The 21,178-nt window shown below is 45.1% G+C and overlaps 1 protein-coding gene across 2 annotated transcripts in view; it reads left to right on the top strand.

Annotated features, from left to right (window-relative positions):
* Positions 1-21,178, top strand: part of DOCK1 (dedicator of cytokinesis 1) — a 2,312,292-nt gene that overhangs the window by 386,562 nt on the left and 1,904,552 nt on the right. For both annotated transcript variants that reach the window (XM_069611483.1, XM_069611484.1), the window contains exon 19: positions 19,798-19,895. In XM_069611483.1, the coding sequence (XP_069467584.1) occupies positions 19,798-19,895 (98 nt within the window). The remainder of the gene's footprint in view (positions 1-19,797; positions 19,896-21,178) is intronic.

The following is a 21,178-nucleotide window of genomic DNA, read 5'->3' as shown; positions in this document are numbered from 1 at the left end:
TACCGCATACTATCACTACCAGAGTGATCCCCTGGCAGCTATGAAAAGGAAAGGGGGTGGGGTGAGTTAGTAGGACTGAGCGGGAAAAGTGCAAGAGAGCAGTGATGTGCTGTTGGCAGCTTCAGTTCAGTTAACACTGTTCATTAGGCTAATATTACAATTCTATCTAAATGTGGCACTGGCTAATATGCACAATCCTGTCTAGATGGTGCGCAAGCTAATATTCACAATTCTATCTAAATGTGGCACTGGCTAATATAGAAGAAGAGTTGCAGCAGAAAGACTTCAGGATCTGCAGCCAAAAACCCAGTTGCTGAATTCCTTGTCATGAAGACTGGACACTGGAAGGGCTTTTTGCAGCAGCGATCACAGTGAAGGCTCCAGGCAAATTTTATTTGCATGGTTTACTCGGCACAGGAGAAGAGGTTGCAACAGGGGCGACTTCAGGATCTCCAGCCAAAAACCCAGTCACTGAATTCCTTGTCATGAAGACTGAAGACAGGACATTGGAGGGCTTCTGCAGCAGGTATCTACGGGGAAGGCTCCAGGCAAGAGTTTCATCATGGCTGGATGTGGCTCTGTGGATTTTGGCACTCTTTTCAGGAGCCAGAATAAAACTGAATATCGCAGATCGAATTCTCGTCACTTGTATGGTCCAGCACTATGGTGAGGGGAATTCTTAGACTAGATTCACATCTCTGGAGGTCCAGTTGAATGCCACCAAAGTTTCAGCTTGATTCAGAATTTGGAACACCATGCGCCACATTATGGCCCGAGTTCCCAGTGTGCTGGGGTTTTTCAGCCTCGCAAAGTCGCAGCATTACATGGGATGGCTCAAAATGCAGTTCTTCCTGAGTCTAGTGGATCTCACTAGGCTCTGGGTCAGGGTCATCTTCGGAGTCCCCAGGTAGCTTAGAAGGACGGGTAATAGCAGGCTCCAGTTACACAGCTGATTCTCTGGTCGCTGGAAATAGTCTCAGCCACGCTTTATTCATCTTCATCTTTCTCTTCAGATTCAGGTCCAGTAGTAGACCACCTCTTCAGCTTCCAGGATCAGACTTTTATGCAGGGACTCAGCCAATCAAATAGATGTGCAACATTCAAACTTGGGTGAGGCGGGGGTGGTTTGACAGTCCTTTCAGGACAGTCAGTCTCCCAGTTTGAACTGGATTCTCGCAGTCAGGCTGGAGAACAAAGGGCTGCAGAGTTTTGGACTCCTCCCTTGCTTCGTGCCTTCACAGTCACTTTGGAGCCTGGGCGGGCTTGACCGAGCTCTTCCACCAAAGATAAAATTGCCACAAAAGATGTTCTCACCCTGGAGATCAAGGAAAGGAACAATAAAGGATAAAGAACACTAAAATGCCAAAAAAAGAAATGAGCACCCGTAGGTGCCTTTATTACAGCTGTGGAAACAGCCTGAGGTGAAGGTGCACTGAATTAGTAAAATTGTTACAGCGCTAGTGAGAAAGGGGATACACTGTATCTCCCCAGCACTCCACAGAAGGTGGGGTGTGCTTGTTTTCACCTAACAAAACGTAGAAGGGTTAGATCCATCCTTTCTACCCTTGGGAACTGTAGTTCTCAGAAGGTTAGCCAGGGAAAGTAAAAGGGGACCACAAAGGGCAACCCTGTAACAATAAAAAGGTATACACCAAATGTTGTGAAAGAGGGTGTCATTAAGGGGACACTATGAAGCATCTTACAAATGACTCCCGTAAAAAGAGTAATTTTAAGGATCTGAGAGTGTGGAAAAATGTTCCTACTCACTGAGGTATAGGGAAAAATAATCCACCAGTAAAGCAAAACGTTCTGGGGTTCTAACAAGTGAGGTATATTTAGCATTAAGGTTAAAATCGTACTTAATGGGGAAGGACTCTTAAGTATATGGTCTCTGACTAGAAAATATAAAGTACTTACTTGTAAAGCTGTTAGTGCGTAACTTTGATTCCTGAAACAGAATTGGTTACAAAGTGTCCTAAAGTTATTAGTTGCCTTTGAGTTGCTTGTTGTTCCTCTGAAAAATATAAGAAGTTATTTACTTACCTTTGAATTGTGTGCCACTCTTCTAGAAAGTAATTGAGTTGGTATTTCTTTATTGTTCCTGAAAATGAATAAGTGTAAAAGCCTGCCAATAGGGTTTACTCACCTTGAATAGCTGCTACCATTCTAAAAGTTTAACATTGGGTTCTGCTTACCCTGAACTGCTTTGAGCCATTCGAACATAGTCGTACAGAGTTCTCACTTATCCTAGAGTTGCATTATGCACTTTGAAAAGTATGCAAAGTTCTTTACTTACTTTAGAATTGTGTTCCACTCTTTTGAAAAGTATAATTGGTATAACTGAATTTTGCTGTAATTGGAATAGTGTTAGCTTATGGCCAATAAGGTTTTACTCACCTTGAATAGCTTTGTGCCATTCTAAATGTGTTTCCTAAATTCTTACTTATCCAAGAGTAGCTGACTGCCCCTCTGAAAAGTATGAGTACTTTATGAGTACTTTATGTGCCTTTGAACTGTGTTCTGAAAGGTAGTCGGAGTGTAACTGTATTAATTCAGAAAGAAGAATAAGTTACATGTGTTGCAAGGTGTATACTTGTAACAGTGTTGGTATAACTAGAGTATTCCTGAAATGTAGGGTATTACCAACAGGGTCTGCTTACCTTGAATTGCATTGTCCCGAGAGGATAGCTCAGCGGCAACGTGTTTGCCTTGGAAGCAAGATGACACGAAGCAACACAGGTTCGATCCCTGGGTCCGCGCTTAGAAACTTCTGGGTATTTTGGGGGGGCGCTGTTGCGCACGAGGAAAATGGCTGCCTAGTCCGGGCGCTCCTGCACCACCACAATATCCTGTGCTAAAAGATCCGTTCTCAGGCCGTCTGGAAGACTACAAACCTGCGGGAGTGGCTGCCTGTTGGTCCGTCCACAACCAGAGGAAATCTGAACCTGCGGCTGCATCGGACTGCAGAGATCTAGCCATGTAAAGATTTGCTGACACGTGCTGCTGAGTCGGGCCGACACACGGCACCAGGAGTATTCACCCAAGAGCCGTGGATGCTGGTATCTGCGGTCGCGGTTGGGCGGGGTCTGTGCTGGCGGTTCGTGCCTTGCCCTGCTGCGCGGCCTGCGCTCTTCGTGCAGTGGTGCGTGGAGGTGCCTGGTGCCTTCATCGGGTGCCTTGGCTCTGTCCGAGCCCCTCGGCGCCGACCTGCTGAATACTCGCCGCCCTCCTCCCCCCGAGCGCGGAGTTGCGGATCTCCCGCCCGCTCATGGACCTGAAGAGACATAGCCAAAGACTCAAGTAAGCGGCCATAAAACGCGGGGGCAGGGGGAGCGGTGTATTTGATCAGCTGCCGAGTCGGCTCCTGACGGTGCCTTGCCGCGCCCTATTGTCTGAAGCGCTTCTATGCGCTGGATGCTCCAGCGGATGCTACACTCAGATGCACATGGACTCCGAACCGCAATTTAATCTACAGGCTACGTGGTCATTCTAGAGGTGTTCGGATGGTTTACAACAAATATCGGATGCTTTGTACATTGTGATGGCTGTGTGGGATTGATTCCCCGTGTATTGCGCACGTCTTCTACCACGCATGCAAAACATTTTGTGTGATCAAGTGAGACACATCCAATAGCCCGACGGATTATACTCTGTGTTGACTGTGGGGCTGCCACGCGGCCTCTCTATAGGCGCCCTGCATACTCGGATAAATCTGGTGACGCTTCAAAACTAGACGGGGCGCCTGGGAGTGCTGTGGGGCTCGCTTGACACCGTGCACGTGGGAGGGCACAGTCCATTTGTGTATTAGGGATCGGCACTGGGGACCTGCTACTTTGGGTCTGCGGATTACCTGGGCCCCTAGCCACCTTTTGAGGCCACGACCATACGGAGTTTCTGAAACATACTCAATACACAAACGCAGTTCAGCAGCAGCATGAGGGAACCAAACAAAACAAACATGGCACCCAAAACTCCCGGTGGTAAGAAGGGCCCAATGGACACGTTTACCAACATGTCAAATCATACCGTGATGGTGGACACACATCTGGAGGCAAATATGCCTTGCGAACTGGAAGGGACGGACCGAGAAGATAAACTGGCCGCACTAGTCCAAAATGGGTTCCTGGCAGTAAACACCAAGCTGGATGAAATAGTGGCCACCATCGGCACCATGAGGGCCAGAATAGACAAAGAAAGTGCACATGTCACAGAGACTGAGAACAGGATAAGCGTGAACGAGGATGCTATTGCCCACCACAGTCGAGACATCTCCTACATAAAGGACACGATGAGCAAACTACAGAGCAAGTGTGAGGACCTCGAATCCAGATCGAGAAGAAACAACGTCCGCGTGGTCGGATGGCGGAGTCCTTTGGCAGGGGCCAAATGGAGAAACATGTGGAAGAACTGTTCAGATCCTTATTTGGACCGGAATCGCTCACAAAACATTTCCTGGTAGAAAGAGCGCACTGCACCCTAGCACCGGTACCCAACGCAGGAGCCCCACCACGTACGATAATTGTTCGCTTCCTGAACTATAGGGACAGAGACAAAATCCTTGGTTTGGCAAGGGAGGCTGGAACACTACACTATGAGGGTAATCGAATACACATATATCCGGATTTCACCGCCTCTGTCCAGGCAAGTAGACGTTCTTACGAACCGGTTAAGAAACTCCTTAAAGCACGACAGATCACGTATGCCTTGATGTTCCCGGCCAAAATGAGGATTCAACATGCAGGGAGGGTGCACTTTTTGGAAAATACGACTGAAGCATTATCTTATATTGAGTACTCTATACCCCTTCCTCCTAGAGGGGACCGACCGGTGCCAAACAGACCCTGTGCGGCAGACTAAGATATACGTTCCTTGCAGAATTGTTTGAAGTGATTGAGGGCCTTGCCTTATGGTCCGTGGAAGGCTGATACTACAGACAGCCATTATTTGTGAATTGGTGGTTGCTAGGAACCGGGTGTGGCGGTCATGTGAGGCAACACGACTACCCCTGGAATACTCCACAAGTTGAGGGGCAGACATCGTCAAGCTGGAGGTGACGGTGAGGGAGGTGGGCTGGTTAAGGGGTATGGAATGGGTTGTTGTTGTTATAACAACTTATGGTTTGAAATGGGAAAGGGTCCCCACCTTATGGCACTTAGCCCTGAGGTAGATATGGGGGTAATTGGTTATTGGTTACTGGTTAAACAAGTGGTCTAAGAGATTCTGACACAATCTATGGTATATGAAAGATGCATCGAAGAGGTTGGTGATGATATTCGAACATTTCTATGTAAGACTTTGATCACGCATTGAGGGTGAGACTGCTGTCGTGGAATGTAAGGGGGTTGAACAATCGGTTGAAAAGGTGGGAAATTACATTGTCAGACATGTTGCTCAAATTGTTATGCTACAGGAAACACATGCTTTGGACGCTAGTAATGAATGCATATTGCCTAGTTGGGGCAAGTCAAGGTTTTACACAAATTATTCGTCTCAGTCCAGGGGGGTCGTCACGCTTATACACCCAAGTTTAGGATTCCGGCCGAAGGCCACAAAACTGACCCCCTTGGTAGATATGTTCTGGTGTGGGGTTCGATTGCAGGACAACAGATGCTGCTGGTCAACACGTATGGGTCGAACATTGAACAGCCTTTTATACAAATGTTTACCAACTAATTGCTGCCATTGATGATCCTAATATACTGTGGGGTGGGGATTTCAACGTTGCTATGGATACTAGACTAGACAGATCCAGTACGATCATTAGGGCACCAAGCAGCGCTGTTCTTACCTTGAAACACATCCTACCTCAGCTCTCCCTCGAGGACGCCTGGCGGGTGCTGCACCCGAATGGAAAGGGATACACATATTATTCCTCGGTTCACAATCCAGAATAGATTATTGGTTTGTATCCCCCGCCATGATTACTGCAATGAAGTCATGTGAAATACTGTCCCGCACACTGTCTGACCACTCCCCGGTAATAATTGATGCTGCATTTCATAACTGCCCCAGACTGCTCAGAAGATGGATAAGGCCTGGGGGGTTGCTGGGCGATTCTGGAGTGGTGGAAGGACTACACATTGAAATTGCAGGGTTCCTTAACAATCACATGGGCTCAGTTGATAGATGTTCCACGGTCTGGGAATCCTTTAAGGTCTGGGCTAGGGGGACTCTGCAATCCAAATCTGTGGGTCTTCTGAAGGGGGTCAGAGCTGAACTAACCTGAACTGAAAATGAATTAGGGAAGCTGGAGGAGGCTTATACTCGTACACAGGATAAGGCCACACTAGCTGGGATACAGTTACATCTCCAAGAATTTGGCAGGCTAGCTGCTAGAGAAATTCAGTATATGGTGGCCCCAGTCTGCGCCCGTAGATATGTCGAGGGCAACAAGGCGGGCAGGACACGGTCCATCTTACTGAAACAAGACAGGCATCCCAACCGAATTACGAGCATACAAACACCGAGTGGTGAGATTCTGCTGAGTGAGCGAGAGATCAATGATGAGTTTGCTAAATTCTACCAACAGCTATATAGTAACAGGGACACTAAGTCAATCACTGAAATTAAGGCATACCTAGAGATGCTGACAATGCCGAAACTCTCTGAGGAGACCCGCCTGGCAATGGACCAGCCTGTCACTGCTAAGGAAATTGCTGAAGCAATTAAGGACTTGGCATCCAATAAAACCCCAGGGTCACACGGCTTAGGTGCAGAATTCTATAAGGAGTTCTGCGGGGAACTCGTTTCACTTTTGTTACAGGTTTGGGAGGAAGCCCTCCAGTGTAAAATACTGCCCCCGTCAATGAGAGAGTCTTTGATAACTGTACTCCCTAAACCGCGCCACCCACCCCAGGACATGTCGTCCTACAGGCCACTTTCTCTTATTAACACGGAAGCTAAGATATTTGCCAAAGTGTTGGCCAATAGGCTTTTGCCGGCAGTCCCTACACTTGTTCACCCTGACCAGAATGGGTTTATCCCCGCTAGATCCACGGCCCTTAATCTTCGCAGACTTTTTGTTAGCATGGTCCAAATAGACCCGGGTAGGAACGCAATTGCCATATCATTAGATGCTGACAAGGCCTTTGATTCTGTGTCATGGGCTTACTTGCTAGCGGTATTGGAGGCATTTGGTGTTGGCCCTAATTTCATTAGCTATGTGGAACTACTGTACATGGAACCTGGGGCTCGAGTGTTGACCAATCAATCCATATCTGATCTGTTCCTATTGGGGAGGGGCACCAGGCAGGGTTGCCCATTCTCACCCATACTGTTTGCCTTGACAATAGAACCAATGGCGATTGCAATCAGGCTTAGACACTCAAACAGGGGTATTAATCTGAAGGGCGCTACTCAACTAATCTCCCTATGTGCGGACGACACGCTTTTATATGTCCATGAACCAGAAAACAACATAGCATCTATTATGGCAGAGATCCAGGAATTCACTGCACACTCCATAAATAAAGCCAAATCAGAAATTTTCCCTCTCACATCGGCAACCAGATGCCCCGGTTCTCTGTGGTCTAAAGTGGTTGGAAAAGAACATTCAATATCTGGGGATACTTGTTTCACGAGAAAAACACACGCTGTACACAGATAATTACAATAACACACTACAAGCCTTGAATACTAAACTACTGCTATGGGACCGCCTGCCGATATCATTACAACTATTATATCTATTCGTGAACATCCCGATATGGCCGGGACGACCCTTCTTTAATAATCTTAGGTCAATGGTGACGGCCTTTCTCTGGAATGGGAAAACTCCAAGAATAGGATGGGAAAAAATGACTGAACCATACTCCTCAGGCGGCATAGCGGCACCTGACTTTGAACTATACTATTGTACTGCCCAAGCCCAATTCTCGAAATACTGGTACTGCAAAGACGAGGGCCCCCCCATGTGGCGATATAAGAACTTACCACTTCCCCCACGAATATACAGTCCGTAATCTTTGACGCGCATTACAGAGACACATGTGACTTTAACCCGGTGAGCTGCACGGTTGGTGCATGGAGAGCTATATTTAGAAGACTGGGAGTGTTGTCCCCCTAGAACTCTGAGGTTCCCCTCTGGAATTATCCTGACATGCCATCAACACACGACAGCAGCTTGCACGAGGCCTGGGATCCCAATTAAGAGATGAAACTGGGTGACATGTTTGTTGACGGGAAATTTGCGACCCTTCAGGTGATCACGGGGCATCGGGATGGGTTCGCTTAGGACACTGCAATACTATCGCATGAGATCTGCCTTCCAGAAACCCTGGGCGTCTTTTCCTGATGAACCCCCTACACACCCTTGTATACAGTTGATAACGTCTGGAGACCGTCTGAGGATTTCCAGTCTGTACGCTGCGGTACAAACACTTTCCCCCACGACTAACCTAGTCAGAAAATAAGTGTGAAAATGATCTTCAAATCCCCATAGATGACAAGACTTGGGACAGATACTGTTCCCTCACCAAGAGGGTTTCCCTGAACGCTGGATTGCACCTGATTCAGTTTAAAATTATAAACAGATTACATTACACCCCGGCCAAAATAGCCAAGTTTGTGCCAGATAGTCCCGGTGAATGTCCCAAATGCAAAGCGGATCAGGCTGGTTCGTTCCACATGTACTGGGGATGTCCGATGGTGGCTAGGTTCTGGAGGGAGGTGACGGATATCCTGGAAGAAATTACACAAATCCCCCCTACATTAACCCCGCAGAAATATTTGTTTGGGTACATAGGCAAGTGCTCCGAAAAGGTCAGGAGTCTATTTAACATTTCATGTGCAGTGGTCAAAAAATGAATTTTACAACAGTGGAAGAGTACTGCGCCACCCACCGTGAAACATTTCCTTCGGGAACTGACGTATGTCAATGAGGCCGAAGAACAATTTGTCCTCACCCGCCCAGCGGCGAGCAGACCTAAAGATATTTGGGGACCCTTCAGAATGTACTTGTGACATGATTTCTGATGATGATGAAACTATGTAAACGTACCACCTCGAGGCGATATATACCATGTGAACTGTTTTCCTCCTTTTTTTCTTGTTTATTTTTGCCTGTAATGTGAAGATGTAACTGTTATGTATCTTTGTGGCCTCTAATAAAAAGAGTGTTAAAAAAGAAACCTCTGGGTATTTTAAGCGCGTTATAAATACGCAACTAAGAAAGAAAAAAAAACAAATATGCAACTAAAAAACAAACAATTCCTGTAACAATTCCTGTAACAGCGCCTCGATGGTCACGGGCTGTGTGAGCGCTTTAAAAAAATACAAATAAAATTGTCAGTCTAAAGGTCTAACTAATATGAGTTTACTCCCCATGAATAGCATTCTGCCATTCTAAATGTGTATCACTAGGTTTGAACTGCATACTGTAGCAATATATTGAGAGATCACCCTGAACCTGGGCAACTCCTTCCCTCCCCAATCAAGTAGTCCTATGTTGATTGGTTTAGGTTTTTAGCACAAGCCGATTGACGACTCGTATCGGGCCACATAAATCTCCCACCTGTGCCAACAGTGAGCCAAGAACCAGGAGCCCCACTATAGGAAGAATATATATTTATTTAAATCATAAGGTCAATGAATAATGACTTTACTTGATTACATACGCCACCTTCTCTGTGGCAGACAAAGCTTCAATCACAAAAAACGTTTTTTAGGATGTTACTTTTAAACACCCTTTTCTGCATTTTACTTTTGTCTCACAAAAATAGAACACAGGCTAAATAACCGGTTCAACCCTCTTGTCCCATGAACCCCTTTTGTCAAATTAAATGATACTTGGCGACATGACTAGCGAATAAACATCATCACTCATTGATACAGGTTTACTTTTAACCACATACACATTTCGATTTTCAAAGCATCACTTGTTAGGTTAATTTCCCAGCCTGCTGGAAAACGCATGCAGTCTTGGAAACACACATTTGTGAAAAATGCATGTGGCAAATAGCACCCCGTTTCCCTTTCACCGAAAAAGAATGCAACATCGTTCTGCTAGCAGGGTCACTTACTGACTCTCAGGAACAAGTGTATGTTATGTTGTTCTAATGGAAATTACACTAGTTTCACTTTGCAAAGCGTCTCTCCTCTCGGCACCAAAAACCCAGGCATCAGTTATATGCAGCACCCTTCTTCTTTAAATGCCAGGTCTAGGGAGTGGGGACCATTTAGGAATTTCGTCTGGAGCCACAGGCACCCCTTTTGTTTAAGTACAATGTTTAAGGAGTGGTGACGGTTGGGATTTTCATTTTAGGATAAGTATACCTTTTATTGACTAGCATATTTTGGGAAAGGGAATCAGTTGGGAATTTCATTTTTAGGGACAAGGACCTTTTAGTTTTAAAAACAAATTTTGGCAATGTAACAAACACCTTTTTGTTTTTAAAGTCAATGTTTGGGAATGGTGACAATTCTGAATTTTGTTTTTGTGGCCAGTACACTCCAATTACTTTATGTGACTAAAACCGTATTCCCGCTATTGGAGAAGGTGAAAGTTTCGAACTCTTCCAAGCTCCCCACTGCCAAAAACTATTTGGGAGTTGATTAAATTAATATACAATCAAATATACTAAGGGTCTACACAATTTGCCCCTCCACCCACTATGAAGGGAAGATATTAAGGCAGGCATATTCCCCAAATACTTGTATCAGTTGTACTTACATGAAACCTCTGTTTGGGGTGCTCAGGTTAGACAGCCAGTCTCCTCTTTGGATAGCTTGCGGTCTGGTCACTTCAGTCGGATCATCACCAGCTTTCCTCCCTGGCTGGGCTCCCCTTAAGGATCAGTGACTAGACAGCGGTTGCCTTCCCCCAGTTTCTCCCACCCAGGCAAAGTTTAAGGCCTCTTCAGCCAAAATATCAGGCAGCTGTCTCAGGATACCCATGTGGCTTAAGGGCACGTCCTGCAATATCTTTGGCAGCTCTCCCTCAAATATATTTTTTGGTGGCTTTTCTCCTTGTCTGATCTCTGCATATAGAACATTTCTTTATTATGTATAAGCCACACCTCAAATGATTAGAATTAGGAGGTGCAAGTTCATTGGTTCCAACTTTCCCATTGTAGGATCATTCTTCCTCCCCCACGAGCCAACCCTTCCCTGCGGATAAGCTGGGGGAGTTCTCTGATTGAAGTGAAGAGGTACACCCCTTCTGTCATTTCTACACTTTTCTTAGCTGTCAGCTTTTTACCCCAAAAGCTCCCTACATTGCAACATTTTGTAATTTGCCAATAAATGCCATGATATATAGATACTAATATTCCCCTTCTCATGGCAAATCAGTGAAGCTTACTATCATTTTGGCACCTTATTGCACAGGCATGCTATGGTTTTCCGCCCTATCTTTGAGAACGAACATAGTTGAGCATATGAAACTTCATAATCAAACATATAATTTAACCAGCCAGTAGCTCCCCATCCTTCAAGTTGCCTACATTTTTAAGGCAGCTAGAAACCCTTTTTTGATTATCACAGGGTTATAAACTATTGAAATCAGATATAAATAACATCGGCACCATCACATTGGCAGTAGCTTTAACATTAGATATGTCCGAAGTCTGCAAGTATTATGATCTCAAAGTAATTGAATAAAGACATTTTCAATTAAAATCAATTACCACATATTTATATAGATGTGTAAAAATGTTGTTTTTGGTTCTTGGTCACATTTCCCTGAAAACACATGGTTCAGATCTGGAATCTCTTGGACTGAACGTTGGTTTAAGATTTGGGTAAACCCCATTAGCCTTTTGTTCATTAAGAGTTAATGGGCTGAGGAGATTCTCTCTGTCATCAGATGGTCGCTGTCCTCTGGAGGCCTTAGTGGCATCTTCTATTTTGTCCTATAATCTTATGTTGACCACAATTTTGATCTAAGACTTTGTATTTCCAAGCCTTTTTACCTACCCAGGACTGGGTCTGTGTTGATCATCGGCCTGTCACAAACTTGATATGCAGGAGCGGCACATAGATTTCCCTTCCAGATAAGGAGCCAGTCCAGCCTGCCCTGGCGGAGGGTACTTGAGAATCTGCCCAACGACAAGAAGCATTTGTCTGTATTTAAGGAGATTTGCATGTTGCATCTGAAAGAAAATATACTTTTTCTGTTATTGCCATCTATTCTCTTTGCAACATTTTTCTTATTTTAGTTCCTTGCATCTTTCTATTATGGTTCAATGCCTTTTTTACCAATATGTTCATTTCTTCTTTCCTGTAGTATTTTAATTTGTGGTAAACTGAAAGTAAAGGGTTGCTGTTCATTTTGATCACTCACAATGCATTTTTATTTACATGATGTCCATTTTGTACTAAAAAGTTGGTCTTAGTCATCTAAAAGGAAAGATATTCACATGGCTTTAATATCGCCTGCAAGGCCCACTTTGTGTACCCTTCATTTCCAGAGTGCACATCATGTTGATGTGTGGCAGTTGGCAAATGCTGCTTTTCGGCTCTCAACCAACAATGTGCCTTTTCCATAAGAACAATGTATTTCACAGTAAGGCCTAACCTGGCCTTACAGTTCATTTTTGTTGAGATGAAAATATCTCACAGTGCTGCTATTCTGAATAAGGTTTATACTTTGATTTCCATACCAGAAGTATTGTGTTGGTTTTTATAATTGTATTTATGAATGATAATAGTACTTGGCTTTCAAAATAATTTTCTTTTCCTGTGAATGTATACAATAAATCACTATTTTTACAATCCATCAGTGTTTCTTTGGAACATGTATACAGTCCTCCCTCCCCCCTAAGATACGCCTGACTGCTCTGTTCATGCTACCCACAATAAAGGTGTATAAAAAGAGTTGCAGGTTACTGTATTTCCCAAAGTATAGTTTTATGAAGCCCCTGGGTGGATTTTAGAAAACCCGTCCTAACAGTAAGTAAACTAGACCATAGGCCAAGCCACCTCCAGCACTGCCACTCACCTTCTCGGTTATCCGACCCATGAAGAGTGTGTCAGTTGAGGCTTTTGCCACCACTTTCTCACCCCCCCAAACCCCGCTTGCTGACTCGCACCCTGAAACAGCCCTTTCTATGCTCCACTCTGCAATATCTGATACTCTTGATGCTCTTTCCCCTGTCATGAGGATCCGCTTGAAGCCCAAAGCCAAGTGCAATTCCTGGTACAACTCGGACCTCATCACCCTCAAACGCAAGGGCAGGGTGGCTGAGAGGATATGGCATTCTTCCAGTACATCCTCTGACAAACTGGCCTGCTGCCTACTCCAAAGGCAATATCTGCTCTGTCCGCACCAAGAAGAGAGCTTACATCTGAACCTGCGTCTCTAACAATTCGGCCAAACTCTTTAAAATCTGCAAGGAAATAGCCAATCCTTCTGCATTGTCTACCTCTCCTGTCCCCTCCCAGGCCCTCTGCATGGCTCTAGCTTCTCATTTCATCTCTAAAACTCAGGGCATCCTGTCCTCTCTCTCTTCCTCTCCCCCTCTATTCCCTGCTCTTTCTATGACCCTTCTTCGGCCACCTCTCCTCCCTCCTACTCTGCCTTTCCCCTGTTCTCCCCAAATGAGGTTTATAGACAAGTCTGATCTATGAAAGTCTTGTCAAAACAGGTTCACCCCTGTTCCTCCAAAACCCTGGCTCCTACTCTGGCTGACTTCTGCAACCACTCCTTCGCCACTGGAGTCTTCCCTTCCCCCCTGAAGCACTCCCTTGTGCAAACTATCTGCCGACCCGTCCTGCCCGGGTAACTATCGCCCAATCTCCATCACTCCTTTGCTGGGCAAACTCCTGGAAAAGCAGGCCCTCTCCCAGCTTAATCTTCACACTGAATCTGTTGGTTGTCTCCATGACCATCAGTCTAGCTTCAGAGCTGCCAGAAGCATGGGAACTGCTTCCCTGAACATCCGCGAAGACCTGCTCTCCAACCTTGATTCCAACACCCACCGTGTCCTCATCTTACTAGATCTCCCTTCTGCCTTCCACATGGTCAGCCATGCCATCCTGCTCAATCTTCTCCGTGATAACCTGGGTATCACTGATCAGGCCCTGGCCTGGCTCACTTCTTTCCTCTCCGATCGACCCTCCCAGGTCCAACTTGGGTCCTTCCTCTCCTCTATCATTATCTCTTCCTGTGGTGTTCGCCAGGGCTATAACCTCTCTCCCTGGCTGTTCAACCAATACCTTGTACATCTTGCCCACCGCATTGACGCTCTCTGCCCCAACTTTCAGTGCTATGCGGATGATACTCAGCTCAGGCTTCCTTCAGCCATCTCTTCTTCTCTCATCTGTGGCTGGCTGTCTGCTGTCCAGGAGTGGTGTGCTGCCAATGATCTCTGCATTAATGTCAGTAAGACTGAGATTCTCCTCATTGGCTCACCGCTCCCTCCTTTTCTGACACTCTCTGGCCGGCCTCACTTGGCCCTCTTCATGCTCCCACCTGTGAGGCTAAAAACCTTGGGGGTCATCTTCGACTCCACACTCTCCATCTCCTCACATCTCTGAGGTCTCTAAGAAGTCACACTACCAGCTGCACCTCCTCAGAGTTATTCTTCCTTTCTCCTCCTTCCCCCAGAAGCTCACTGTCTCCAGAGCTCTGGTTCTCTCTAGGCTGGACTAATCCAACAGCCTCTTTCTAAATCTGCCTGCCTTAACTCCCCGCCCTCTGCAACTCATCCAGAACAGGACTGCAAGACATGTCCTTGACCTCAAGCCCAGGCATTGTATCTCTTCAGGACTGAAATCTCTGCACTGGCTCCCAGTGGCTGTGAGGATTAAGTTCAAAACCCTCTGCATTGTCCACAAAGCCTTCTGGGGCATGGGGCCTCAAAACCTTCAAATCTCCCTTCCTAAATATCTTCCTTCTCGTGCTCTTCACTCATCCGACTCCAAGACCCTCAGTGTCAGTCGCTTCTCCAAGCAACTAGTTGGTGGTCGATCTCTTTCTTCGGCTGGGGCCTCCCTCTGGAACAGCTGCCCTGCCGCTCTGAAAATTGAGGAGAACCAACTCCAGTTCTGGAAGCACCTCAAGACCTTCCTCTTTGCTTCTGATTTCTCTCCTCCTCTCCCTTGCTGAACTCCTGACTGAAACTGCAATGGTCACCTGGCATCCCTTGTGCTCTGGGACTGTTTCTGTATCCTAACAGTCCCCACCAGCACTTGACACCTGATGTCTGCACTTACCCTTCACCTGCATCCAGCTGGCCGCAATTCTTATTTATCGTTCTTACTTATTGTTTTTATTTATTTATTTATTTACTGTTTATCTTATGTACTGCACTTTCCCCTTCCCACCCTCTCATGCACTTGCGCGATCTCAATGTCACCTGCCTTAGTAAGATCGTTGTCTCCGTCTTCCCTCTGTTCCCCCACCATGCCTCGTCGCGCCTTAAAACACCTGTGTATAGGCGTGTTATAAAGGCCATATCATATCATATCATATCATATAAACCACATTTAGAATTGCAGTATGCTGTTCAAGGAAGGAAGGAGTAGACTTTTAGAATGACGTAAGGCAATTCAAGGTAAGCAGGCCCTATTGGTAGTATACACTGTTACTTTTTCAGTTTCTAGAAAAATATGGTTACACCATTACTTTTCAGAACACAGTTCTAAGGTAAGCAATAACTTTGTATAATTTTCAGAGAGGCAGTATGCACTTCTAGATTAATTAAGAACTCAAGGTACATGTTTAGAATGGCAATAGGCTATTCAAGGTGCGTAAAACCCTATTGGTTTTAAACTCTTACACTATTTATATTATAGAAATATGTAGTTATACCAGTGCTACTTTTCAAAAGAGTGGGACACAATTAAGCAAGAACTCTAAGACTTTTTCAGGAAGGCAGTAAGCAGTTCAAGGTAAGCAAAACCTTATGTTACACATTTAGAATGGCAGTAAGCTATTCAAGGTGAGTAAAACCCTATTGGTAGTAAACCCTTACACTTATTGTATTTCAGGAATATGCAGGCACACCAATGTTACTGTTTAGAAGAGTGGAACACAATTCAAAGGTAAGTTAATATCTTTGTATACTTTTCAGAGAAGCAATAACCAACTCAAAGGTAAGTAATAACGTATTAACACTTCGTAACTTATTCTGTTTCAGGAATCAAAGTTACACACTAACACATAGCAAGTAAGTACTTTGCAACACCTGTTATAATTTCTGTGCAGATGCCTAATTCTGGAGTTCTTCCCTATTCCAGGGCATGAGTGATCTCAGAGGCAGAAGGGGGACCCTGGTGGTCCAGGAGCCAGCTGTCAGCAGGTCAGGATGAGGCAGAACTGTAGGAATGTCAAAGTTCCAGAGGATTTCTTGTCGAACAAGTAAGTATCCGACTTTAGAGTTAGTAGAAGTGTTCAGGGACTTCATGGAAGGCTCCCTAGATGGGTTCCAGCATTTGTCCTGGGTTAACTCCCAACTACACAAATCACCACCCTAGCCACACTTTAGGTTACTATCACCCTCAGCCACACAGTACCTCAGCAGTGTAGGCGCCGGGATTCTTGGTCATGGTGATGAAAGAACGAATACTGGATGGGAACTTGCAGCGGCAGTAGACCGAAAAGGCTCTGAACAAAGGAATCTTCGGTGCTTCTCACGGCTCTGATTTTTGTCACCCTTTTCAAGGTACCAGATGAAGGAAGGTTGTCGCAGATCGGATTCACCTCGCTATCTTGGTCCAGCACTATGGCGAGGGGACTTCAGGCAGCGGAATTGTGTCTCTGCAGGTCCAGTAGGAGTCCACCAAAGTTTCAGCAAGATTTGTTCTTCAGAAGAAATTGCACAGCACTCAAGCTCAAGGTTCCAGGGTATTGGCCGTTTGCAGCCCAGGAAGTTCAGTTTGTCATGGGATGGCTCAAAATGCAGGTACCTCGTAAGACTGATTGGTCCCACCAGTCTATGGGTCGGAGTCAGTGGAGTAACCTTTTTCTGAAAATGTTGGGGGGGGACATGACATCTGAAGAAAAGGTGCCCCAGCCAAATGAATGGGGACAAAATAATGTGCCATGAAAGTTGGGGGGAGGACAAACACCCCTGCCCCCCCTAAAGTTAGGCCCATGGTCAGAGTCATCATCTTCGGTTACTCAGCAGGCATCCGCGGTCACTGTAAGTAGCTGCAGAAGTCTTCTTCTCCTCTTCTTCATCATATCTTCTGTTCCAGTGGTCATCTTGTATTCAGTTTCCAAATCGAGGCCATTTATACAGGAACCCAGACAAATCCTGTGCAAACTATCCCTACAGTTTACAGAAAGGGGCGGGTGGCTGTCCACTAAGGACAGCCAGCCCCCCAATGGAGACTGGATTTTCTTGGGCACACAAGAATACAAAGTTGAACAGAGTTTCAGACTGCTCCCTCACTACTTCCTGCCTTCACAGACTCTCTAGAGCCTCAGTAGGCTACACAAACGGTTCCTTCCGATGAGCAAAGTACAAGGACTTCTCCGACCTATGACCGCAGAAGAAGGACCAAGGAAGGACAAGCACACTAAAAATGGTGAAAAAAGCCACCATTCTAGCAGAATGGTGACCCTTCTGTGCATTACAGCAACTTTAATGACAGCCTGCGAGTAAAAATCACACAAGTCAGTAAAGTATGTCCACTGCCACCAGCCGTAATAGTACGCTTGTCACTATAACAGAAAGAAGCATTTGGAAAGGGGATACCATATATCTCCCCAGCACTCCACATAGGGTGGGGCGTGCTGGTCATACAATATAAAATGTAGATGGGATAACAATCCCTTTCTACCCATAAGAACATGTGTTCTGCAAGTTGAGTCTAGAGAAAATAAAAAGGAAGGCCCAAGGGGCCAATGCAACATTGCACTGAAAGTGATGTGTGCTGCAATAATAAAATATAGATGCCCAAAAAGTTATAGGAAAGTATAGATTGAAAAATAAACTATAAAAATGACACCCATTAAAAGATTAAAAGAAAAGGTGAGTGGGGGAAAAAGCTTCCCACTCAATCAGGAACATAGAGAAAGAATCCATAAGTCCAGCAAAAAGTACTGGGGGTCTCACATGTGAAGATGATGTTGCAAGGAAATGAAAATCTAACCTAACAGGCCAACCTTGTCCAAGACGTTACTTATTGCAATGCAGTATAGTCCGAACAAGACCCAGGCAATGGGTATAAATAGCAAATGTGCATGCACTCTAGTGGAATTTGGACTGATCAGTAATTTTCCACCATGACAGTGTTTTCTGTAGAACCGCATCTGGTGCATGACGTGTGCTCCATTCTGGAATGTGATTGTGGGGCAGACCATAACCCTGTGCAACTTCAATGTTACTGATTTCTGTGTGACTCACAAAATCCCAATAACTTTGAATTGTGCAAAATAGTGTGTTCAAAAGGGGACAGTCGACGAGGGCTGGTCGGACAGTGTAGGGTGAGCCACTTTGCATGCCATCCAAACGCAAGAAAGCCAAAAGCCATCTGTAGTACCAAGGCTGGTACTCGGGGATGTGTGTATGATCGGAGGACTCTTCTGCTCATTCTAAACTGGATAATCAGACGCACTGCTTCTCCCAATCTCTCCTTGCCGTGAATACATCCTTCACGCCTAATGACTCTTGATCATAAATGGTGTAATTAGACTGCGCAGAAGTTATTTTTCCCGCATGAGCTGCTACTGGGTATAATGGACTAGAAGACTGATCTCATTGCTAACGAATGTCTCCCAGAACAGTATTCGAGGCATCTGCTTCCAGTGTAAAGCGCTGGTTAAGTGTGCGATGTGTTAATACACTATCCGTCGAAAATGCCATCAGAAGCCCGTGCTGCTTGTTCATTTCAGAGAGCCCAAGTGTATCTTTTTCTAATTGGTTTGCCAGAAGGTGGGTCTTTCTATATTGGTAAACATGTGTTATTTGTATCAATTGCTGGCGCGTGACCTACAGCCGGATCGAAATACTGATACCCATTGGCGAAACATTGGAAATACATTACTGATGCACTTATCCCAGTGTTGTTGAAACCGGCACACTTATTAACGGTAGTTTTTGACCAAGTTGTCGTTCTTAACCAACCATAATGGCAGTTCTGGGCAACTCAGTTTCTCGCACTCTGCTTAACATGAAAGTAAAAATAGTTTACCTATGTACAACCCAACCACAGTCTTGCCTAGATTTGCTTCAAATGCATATTACCGACCATCCATTCCCAATTATTAATTTCTGTACTCCACTTTCAACCAGTTACAACCCTCATTTCTCTGCACAAACATACGTTACAATGGTTTTTGCGTTCGGTGGCACATGCTACTATAATGGCTCTCTATAAAGTGCTCTATTGTTTCTTGGATCTAAGGCAACACCCTATCAAATTCCTAACATAAAAAATATAACCGCAAAGCATTTGAAATGGCGTCGATCTGTGGCAATATAGAGAAAGATGTAATGTACTTAACTATGCGGCTTTAGGCTGGTCTTGTTTTGTGCAGCACTCGATTTCTTGAAAATTATTTTGACATAATACATTGTGGATTTAGGATTTACTGTGCAATAAACCATACGACTGTAAATAAATCATGTTTCTTAGATAGCAAACACCGAGTAGATTACATAGCAGTTCTGTTCCAGTTATTTTTGAATGCTGAGATATCTTTAATTATTAGCAAACTGATACTAAATATAGCCTCTGTTTTTTTAACATCCAGGATGCGTACATCACTTTGCCACATTCCCACAAAGGGACTTGCTGGTCCTCCGGAAGCTGTATGTCTATGATGTCAAATGTATTTTAAATGACGAGAATGATTAGAAGTAGGGCACCTTGACCTCAACTATGTTTTTTGTGTGTGTGTGTGTTTAGTGGATCTCTTGGGGCTCTTGAAGTGGCGTTCCAACACAAACCTTCTCCAGCAGAACCTGAGACAGCTGATGAAAGTTGATGGTGGAGAAGTTGTTAAGGTAATACGATTTAAATGTTACTCTTGAATACATCCCGGAGCTGTTATTTGAACATTATATGTCCGTACCCAGTTAGAGTGAATAAAGAATTTCTATTGGCTCATCTGCAGATGATATACACCGTTATAGCTTGCAGATAAGCTGCCACATCACTTGCCCCCGCTCCCTTCACTCCTTGCAGCATTTCTCTTTGGAAGTTTTCTTTTTCTTAATCTAACTTTCCAGTACACTCTGTGCAATACATGTACTTCTTCCCCCCTTTAGGGTTGCTGAAGAAAATAAGCCTGCTCATCAATTTAGGGTAGAAACAAAACAGAAGCAGCTTTATTTGGCTTGCAAGACAAAGTGCCAGACATACCTTCATAGCACCGGAACGGACTACAACAATCTGCCCGTCCTTGAGAACTCTGCCCTTTGCCAGGCAACCAATGTGAAACCAAGCAGGATCCTTCTCGAACCCTAAGTCTTAGGCCTTACCAGAGGGGGAAGAGCATACCCCACCCCAACAGGTGCATTCAAACTACTCTGTAACAGCCCCGGTGAACATTGAAGAGAATACATGAGTCTCTCTACATTACGCCACCAATGGGGGCTTACCAACCCCTCCTCTCGTAATGCCTTCTGGCTTCATCTCCTAATATCCAATCCAAACGTTCCAGTTTGTACCAGTCCTGGGCCCGTGCTCGCAGAAGGAAAGTGCCAGACAGCAGTTCTTAAATTCCTGTGGGTTCGTGTCAAACGTGATGTGAAACAGGTACTATCAAGAGCCAACGTTGAATAGATTCTAAAGTGCAACTTGAATGTGCCAGCCACAAAAGAAAGGTTGTAGTTCTGGGACAAAACAATGTTTCAATGCCTTGGAAGCCATCTTAACTAAATCAACAGAAAAGACTGCAGAACAATAATCTATACCCACAGTGGCCCCACTGAAAATTAAAGCTGGACGAATTCTGATTAGTGGATTTTTACAGGCTTGTCTGTGGCTTGCGATCCAATTTCTCACCAGTGTGTCATGGTAATTATACCTATTTGTAAGTTGTCCTTTTAGCTCTATAGAGTCACATCGAGGGCCTTATGAGGGGATATTGTCCATCATATCTCTGAGATTTCAGGGTGCATAAGACCCGGTACAGCACTGGCTAAAGGTCTATTAAGATATATTCTAGCTATACAAGCTATGCCTATTGGCTACATTGGGTGGCTTGGTGAAGCCTGTGGCGTGGCTGAACGCCACTCCCTGGGCAGAGGGTCAGCAGTGGCAAGTAGACTGCACACAGAGACCA

This window comes from Ambystoma mexicanum, chromosome 8 (genome assembly GCF_040938575.1).
Source record: "Ambystoma mexicanum isolate Mex_15411 chromosome 8, UKY_AmexF1_1, whole genome shotgun sequence".
NCBI classification, from domain to species: domain Eukaryota; kingdom Metazoa; phylum Chordata; class Amphibia; order Caudata; family Ambystomatidae; genus Ambystoma; species Ambystoma mexicanum.
This window is presented reverse-complemented; position numbering and strand designations above follow the sequence as displayed.